We start from the raw sequence: 8386 nt of genomic DNA, 5'->3' as shown, positions 1-8386 counted from the left end.
AACACAGATTAGAAAAGAAACACTTATCTTTGAGGAGTGTTTTGTCCACAAGCAACAAGCCACGGTGTCTTTCTGCTGGATACTTGTGATCCCATTATGTTCACTGAGGTACAACTTCAGTATTTAAAAAAAGGCAAATCTTCAAAACAAAATGTTAGGAAGAAAAAATACTTTTTTTTAAGCTCAAACAAACTTATGACTGTGAATGATGCTCATTAATTAGACTCTGCATGACCTTGCAAGAGTATTTGTTTTGTTTGTAGCAAATTTTTAGCAATAAGATTTAATGAATACACATTCAGCATGAGTAATGAGCTGTTTGAAATGTAAGGGGAGATTGAGGTAAATTGAGACACTTATTGCTAGGATTGATCATGTGACTAACTAGTTAGAAAGGCATCACTTCATGGAGACTGAAGGTAATAACCGCATGGTTAGACTTTTATTTCTAAAAAATAACCTTCACCCTTGAAAGTGAATTTAGTTTATATGTTTAATTGAAATTGTGTTTAGCCTATAATACATATATTTACATTTGTTTTATGCATCATTTGTTGTATCTGTGAGCTACAACATTAAGGTCATAAACCTACCGAAAAAATGTAGGATTTTAGTTGTGCAAACAAATAAAGTGACAATGCTTTGGGGTAAATTGAGCCTTTTGGCAAGGGGCAAGTTGAGTCACTGGCTCAGTTTATGTCAGGGATGTCCAAAGTGTGGCCCCGGGGCCGTTTGTGGTCCCTGAACTGATTTTGTGTGGCCCATGACTTGAACAAAAGTCACTTTTCTCCCATCAAGCATTTTTTATTTGTTGTACACAATTCAACATGTGCACTAACTTTTTTATTGTTACAAATTACCGCTAAATTGCTGTTTATAAAAAAATAAAATAAAACAATAAGTACAAAATGCTTTCAGGAGTGCTTGGGAAGCAAATATTAACATTTGGAAAGAAAACACAAGAAGTGCACCATTGTTCCAGAATCATGGTTTCTTAACTTAAACCAGGGGTGTCCAAACATTTAGTCACATGGGCCAAAAGCATAAAGTCAGAAGGACTTGAGGGCCAAAAATATTTGTTTACCAGCTCAACAATAAACTAAGCATTGAATACTTTAATTAAACAAGTAAAGTAGTCAGATCTATTGCTGGAAATTGATGCATAAATTAATCTAGATTCAGATCTGTAAACAGGTTTTGCAGGTTTCCCTTGCCAAAATAAATTTTGCAATTTTCCAGGTTTCAATTGGGGGAATAAAAAACCCAATTTAGTAACTTCTGATCAATAAAATCAGGATTTAGGTCAWTCTTTCGTTGAAAATGATTGTCATATTCAGACCAATTTAATAAATTAATTTAAAGCAGATTAGAGTGCAGCAAAATCAGCTTTTGAGTAGAAGTCACTGGATAGATGTGGAAAAGCCCACGAGTCTGGTTATTTAAAGACAAATCATTGGTATTGTTACCAATGTTTTATTATAAGATTTTACTTTGTGATAAATTTGCTCTAATAATAAATAGAAAGTCTCTGTCTACATCAAACAGCTGTGCCGGGGGGACAAATTTGTAAACAAATTAGTATCATTCTTGAACTGAAGGAAGGGAAGGTGAGTGAGTAGTGTGGTTGAGTTGTGGGGGAAGGATGAAGTGTGTGTGTGTGTACGGGTTTTTCCTACAACGTGGGGAATTTTTTTTACAAAAAAAAAGCAGCCAGGTGGGGACTGAAGTGAATCGTGGGGACCATTGTCAGGTCCCCATGGGACCAAATGCATGTTCCAGGTGTGGGGTTAGGTTTAAGACCAAGGTTTAGGTTAGTTTTAGGGTCAGGTAAGTTTCTGTGAGGATAACTTTAGAGTATATGGTCAGGGTTAGGCTGTAAAGTCTAAAAAACATGAATGGAAGTCAATGGAAGGTCCCCACGGGGTCAAGAAACAAACATCTGTGTATGTGTGTGTGTGTGTGTGTGTGTGGAGGGGTGGGCTTTAGGGACATGGCTCAACTTACAATATAAGAGGTAAGTTGTACGATGAGACAACTTTTTTCAACACACTATATTATCAAAACAGTTGTATGTTTACACTCATTCTGATTGTTTGAGGAGATGCACAATATCCTGAAATACATGCAAATATATAAACTAACAACCAAATTATGGTAGCCTTAATATAGTGACTCTAAATGTGAAAAAATGGCTCGATACCCAGTCTTACCCCAGTCTCACCTATAGGGTTTTCTTAAAAACTTGAAAGAAAAAATAAATAAATTTTGCTTATGCTCTGCAGATTACCGTGTTCTTGTTGCCACACTGCATGTCAGTCCTGGCTTTCATTTTCTTCAGAGAATGCAGGAAAATGTGTGAGAGTACGTACTGGCAGCATCAAAAGCAAAATGGAGTGAATCGTACGAGTGGGAGGCAAAAAGAACCATGCTGATACAGTTCTTATGAACAGGCTACAACTTAACTAAAAAAATAAATAAATAAATAAAAACTACAAAGTAAAAACAGGCCTTGATGTGTGGACAACACTTTCAGGGTGGACGCCGTTCTCCAACATGGATYCCAGAGTGGTGCCACACTCAAGTTTTTTCAGTCTTTACAACAACAGACACAAAATGTAACCTTCACACATATTAAATGGTGCCATAACATGTTCGATAACACACAGGATACAGAGAGTTTAAGCTGTGACTGTTTATATCTGTAATGTTTCAGACCTCAGGATCTGCAMTGAGTGACTTCAACTTTCCCATCACCTCAGACTGCCTAATAATCCCCTCAGCAGCTTCCCGAATTAACAATGAAACCTTCTGCATGTGCTTACGCATTGAATTACACTATTCCATGAAGTATGACAATTTAAAACTAAACAAATCAGAAAATCTGCCTCAGAGGGTTTGTAAATCAAAGCATTTGACTTCAGCATCAGTTCAAACAGGAAGAAAAGAGAGACATGGGAGTACTTGGACTCAACAGGCTAATAAACAGACACGCCAAAATAAAACACAAGCTTGTATTTTCTTCTCCTGGATAATTTGCTGAAGATAATAAAGCTTATTTACGGGTAACAGTAAAACCTTCTCATGTTTCAGAGGCAGGATCAGAGTGGGCACTCCAGCTTTGAATGATGGGATGATAGCTGTTTGACCGACCTGCTGCCAAAATAGTCAGGAGTTATCTGCTGCATTTCCCACCACGCTGTGCAAAGTGTTAACAAGCAGTCAACAAGATGAATGGTGCTGTGTGGGTAAGTGATAAAAAGTTGTGTTCATTAGATGTTTTTGATGACAACTTCAAGAAAAAGCAAAGGAAGAAGATCAACGCTGGATAAGCCACCAGGTCTGTACTTGATTTGGACACTGCAAAGCTTTGGTGAAATTACCACTTTAATGTCTAAAATTCAGATTAATCTGAAAGGACATCATGAATATTTTTAGTAAATTGCAAAAGATGTATGATAATTTCTTTAAAAAATAAATGACACCATTATTGTGAAACAAGCTGGCAGTGGTGGCTGAGTCATCTCTGCAGATTACATGAAGATGAATGACAGTTTGCAAACCTAATCTCTGGTGAAAGATTATAAAGAAACCCTACCTTTAGGTATGAAAAACAGAGTGATTATAACTTTGGGTTCAATTAAAATCCGGGGCATTTGATGCTTTTTATTTGTGCTGCTTTCTTTAAATACAGGATTTAAATWATCCCCATTCACTGAATCATTTTATTTACAGTTCACACAACTTTGTCACTTTTGTTTAAAACAATTTGCGACATGAAAAATAAAAGTTCTACAGGAAGCAAATAAGAACAGAGCAGCTTAGCAGATGACTCAGCTATGAAAATAATGACTTTAGCGAGAGTTTCCTTGACATTTTGAGCACCTGTATCAAAAAACTATCAATCTGAACAGTTTTTTGTCTACATTTGAGTCTGTCTCTACAGTAGATTTATTTGCAATCAAGTCAGTAGTTTGATGCTCCAAAAAGTATTCACAACCACAAACACGTACATCCTTCACCGGGTCTCGGAACTTCTCAAGTTCACTGTAAACTTGATAATAACAAATGGTGGCAATGAGCTCCAAACACAAGAGGGAGTTTGTGTGTAAAACCAGATATCTATGTTACTTTTTTATGTGTAACTGCACTTTTTATACTTAAGCTGATCTTTTAGGAACTCGTGCATGTTCTTCATGCAGCACAGGCCCGTGTCATCATTCTTTTCTGATTTCTATCAATTCAGGACTGAAAGACTGCAGGACATTAATCACGCCAATGTCCAAAACACGCCTCTCAGATAAACATTTTAAACCAAGAAAACYGTTTGTACCAGTCAGTATTTTTGTAACATGCTGTATTATTTTCAAAATTATTATGACAAGAGCTCAATTTATACCCAAACATCTTGGTGTTACCATAAAAAAATCTTCCTACCCAAAGGAACCTGCACAAGCTTTGACTTGACAGATGTAAGAGTTTTCACTTTTTAACGAGGGCAAAGAAACAGCTTGCAATGATAGCTTTTTCAAATGTTATACTCCATACTGACACACTACTGACCTGTTATCTTTACTGTACTGATGAAACTGACGGTTGAGGAGGGGTTCAACTGTTACACCTTTTTATTTGTGGTAACTGTGATTCTTAGGAAGACTTGGAAGGCTTAGTATCCATCCCAAGTCGTCAATATATGATCTAGTTCTCCAAGTTTAGAAGTTGAAATATGACTGTTTGTCCATCAGATCCCACATACAGTATGCCTGATTATACTGTGGAAAGATTAGGAAGATGTGAAGGCCACGTCAATAATCTTGCCTTGAGCCATATTTTGCAGGGCGGTAGGGTAAGTTATCCATTTGAAGGGGGGTTTACTTTWGGAAAATACTGTTTCTATGAAAGAACATGAGTTATATGATACAGAAAAAAATAAATCAAAATTTAACCTCTGCTGACAAAAAGTCTTTACTTAAGTCATTTTCAGTGTTTGCTTCTATATAATCATGAAGCCAACTTTATATTCAAACAGAATTATTTAAAGTTATCAAAAATGGTTTTAAAACATTTTCTAAAAATCTTGAAGTACATCCAATCCGTTAGACATCCAACTTTCCAAATTCAGTAGAAATACACTGCCAGGCCAAAAAATAAATAAAAAAAGGTAACACTCTAATATTTCATTGGACCACCTTTAGCTTTGATTACAGCACAAATTCACTGTGGCATTGTTTCAATAAGCTTCTGCAAATGTCACAAGGTTTACTTCCATCCAGTGTTGCATTAATTTTTCACAAAGATCTTGCATCGATGATGGTAGAGTCTGACCGCTGCACAAAGCCTTCTCCAGCACATCCCAAAGATTCTCAATGGACTCTGTGGAGCCAATCCATGTGTGAAAATGTCTCGTGCTCYCTGAACCATTCTTTCACAATCCCAGCCTGATGAATCCTGGCATTGTCATCTTGCAATATGCTCGTGCCATAAGAAAAGAATCCATTGATGGAWTAACCTGGTCTTTCRGTATATTCAGGTCAGCTGACCTCATTCTTTGAGCACAGACTGTTGCTGAACCTAGACCTGACCAACTGCAGCAACCCCACATCATAGACCTTAGTTAAATCTACTGTAGGTGGTGACTTTTTATTTTTATTTTTTTTGGCCAGGCAGTGTATAAAACTTCACAACTAGTCTTCAAATCTGCACTAAAAACAAAACAGACTGAAACACTTTGTGAAGAAAATCTTCAAACATAGCTCATCCTCTCAACATGCATGCCTGTCACTGACCTGTCTAATGGAGAGCAGAGGCAGCAGGTGAACAGTGATTTGCTCACAGCACCTGTAAGGCCCTGCTTTTTTGTTTCCTTGAGCTGAAGGTGACTGGATGAACCAGCCTGAAAACAAAACACCTGTTCTCAAGTTTGTATTCAGACTGGGTTGTTTTTGTAATACAGTTTTCAGCACAGCCTAGAAAATGATGACATATTTGACAACTGCAAAACAAAAATCCAACTCAATATTTGTATGTGTGTGTTTTAAACAGAATTTACAACAAATAAATGGAAATCTGCAGAACTTCTGTGGGATTTTTACCCCCCCCCCCCAAGTACTGGAGGTCTTAGTGAACCAGTGGAGCTTTGTAGTTTAAGCATTCTGGGACACGTAATAGAGCTCACTAACTAAGATTTATCGACTTGCAAACTTAAGGGTTGACAGAGGGAAAAAATGTTTTCAGGATATGTAGAAGTCCAACCTTAAAATTGTTTTCTTATGAATAGAAATCACCAGAAAATGGCATTTATTGTAAAACCTATGGCACGCCATAACAGCTGTCCAAATACATTAACTAAAGCAAGTTGAACAAACAACAGGTTCCTAACACACATGGCTATTTTCTGTGGCACACCGAGCTGTCAAAGACTCTCTGAATCCCTGGCAGTGGTTTTTCTGTGCTGGGACACCAGCACGCTCAGCTGTAAAACAAACAGAACAAATATGTAATAAAAACAGCAGTGATGAATCTGAATAAAGAAAGACAAACATTCTAGTAAGATGCACATTTGGATACGATGTTATGGTTACCTGTTGTGAAGATGTAGCTGCTTTCTGTTCAGCTTGTGTCAATCTCCTCTGCAGACGATTTGTCTTCTCTTGATATTCTGCTAACTGCCTCTCATACTGAGCAAAAAACACATATCAGTTTATTATGTGGAGTATAACACAAAAGGTTGTGTATTAGATGCTTTCAAACATTCAAATACACACACACAAACACACACAAAAACACAAAGAAAGTGTAACTATCCATTATCCATTATGGACTGTTCTGGACTACAATTGAAATACAGGTCTGTGAAAGACTGTTTACAGATTTCACTATTGTTACACTTGCACATTTCAGATCATTTGACACATGCACTCTTTAAAGGATGATTTATTTTATTAAAGGGGGATATTATGTCTTTTCCAGGCATATAGTTCAATTCTACACCACAATCAAGTAACTATGTTACCTTCAGTTGTTATGAAAATGCTKTAYATGTCAAAAATAAATTTGATTTTGCATCATAGCCTATTTTCAATATAGTTCAACTTTTGTCTCATCACACAAGACTTTTTTAAAAGTCTTGGGGATCATCTAAATGTTTTTGGTAAGATAGTCCCKGTCCTTTAWGTTTGTTTTGCTCACCKATGGTTTTGGTCTTTTTTGCCCTTYGTCTCTCTAAAATTGTTGAATCATAACTGAGGCAAGTGACGCCKGACAGCTTTAGATGCTGTTTTGAGTTATTTTGAGACCTCCTGAATGAGTCTTTGATGAGCTGTTGGGGTACTTTTGATCAGACGGACACTAAGGGGAAGGTTCACCACTATTTTATGTTTTCTCYATTTGTGGATACTGATTCTATAGCAGTGATTTATTGACTTTACAGATGTAGCAGTAATCAGCTCTGGGTGTGGCTAGCGAAACCGAACTCAGCTTTAAAACAAAAAGAAGAAAACAGTTTAGGCATTATTTAACATGGATGCAATTACCGGTACTTTTTTACATTGGGCCAGTTGGTTTGAATTGCTTTAGAAATAAACTCATTTGAAAACGAMATTAATAAATCATGAGATCTTTCTCAGACATTAAAAATTATTTGCTGATCTGAAACTTTAAAAGTGACATAAACAGACAAAACCTTCTTCATTTCAAAAATAATAATGAATTTAAACTTTTCCCTGCTCATGTTATGGCTCCAGTTACCACCCCTTCTCCATGAGCACGGTTCTATTCTGGTTCGGGTCTGTTTGGTTCTGCTCAGCTGTGTGTCTCTCCATGTCCCTCACCGTGAGGGCGTGATTATGGGCGGACCATCCACAGCGTTGTTTTATTTAAAAAAAAGCTGTTAAGGTTTTACCATTTGTTTTTTATTTATTTATTTATTTATTGTCGCAGTGCTGTTTATAAGTGCTTGTGTAACTGTGGGCGGCTAGTTTGTTTGGATATCTGCTCGTCAATAAATTGTGGATATTGTCTCTTAAATGAAAACCGTGACCCAGAAGGACAGTCAGCGAGAGTGTTTAAAGTAGTTTCTGAGAACAGATTCTTGATGGAGGGTCGCTGTTTCTATACAATGGTTATGTATTGTACTGACTTGAGATGGCTTACTCCCTCTGCTGTTATCATTACTTGATGAAATATTTAATTTAGCCCTACTGATTTATTAAAGTTAGAAAGCGCAAATCTGCACACAGTCCAAAGAATTTAGCATAAACCCTAAAGCACAACTGAGAAACTGAAGTCTGTAATTGGCTCTATTGCAATTTAGGGATCTAGTGCACACCACTGGAAATGGAGATAAATCTGTTAAAAGGCATAAATTTTTTTTTGCAGCACTGTATGTAAT

The 8386-nt window shown here is 36.8% G+C and overlaps 1 protein-coding gene across 1 annotated transcript in view; it reads right to left on the bottom strand.

Annotated features, from left to right (window-relative positions):
* Positions 1-6271: 6271 nt before the first annotated feature.
* sclt1 (sodium channel and clathrin linker 1) overlaps positions 6272-8386 on the bottom strand; it is a 17774-nt gene continuing 15659 nt past the window's right edge. Inside the window, exons 21-22 of the mRNA XM_014025403.1 lie at positions 6579-6674; positions 6272-6469 (exon numbers count right to left, since the gene is read on the bottom strand). Coding sequence (XP_013880857.1) covers positions 6410-6469; positions 6579-6674 — 156 coding nt within the window. The 3' untranslated portion in view covers positions 6272-6409. The remainder of the gene's footprint in view (positions 6470-6578; positions 6675-8386) is intronic.

Source organism: Austrofundulus limnaeus, unplaced genomic scaffold, assembly GCF_001266775.1.
Source record: "Austrofundulus limnaeus strain Quisiro unplaced genomic scaffold, Austrofundulus_limnaeus-1.0 Scaffold473, whole genome shotgun sequence".
NCBI classification, from domain to species: domain Eukaryota; kingdom Metazoa; phylum Chordata; class Actinopteri; order Cyprinodontiformes; family Rivulidae; genus Austrofundulus; species Austrofundulus limnaeus.
This window is presented reverse-complemented; position numbering and strand designations above follow the sequence as displayed.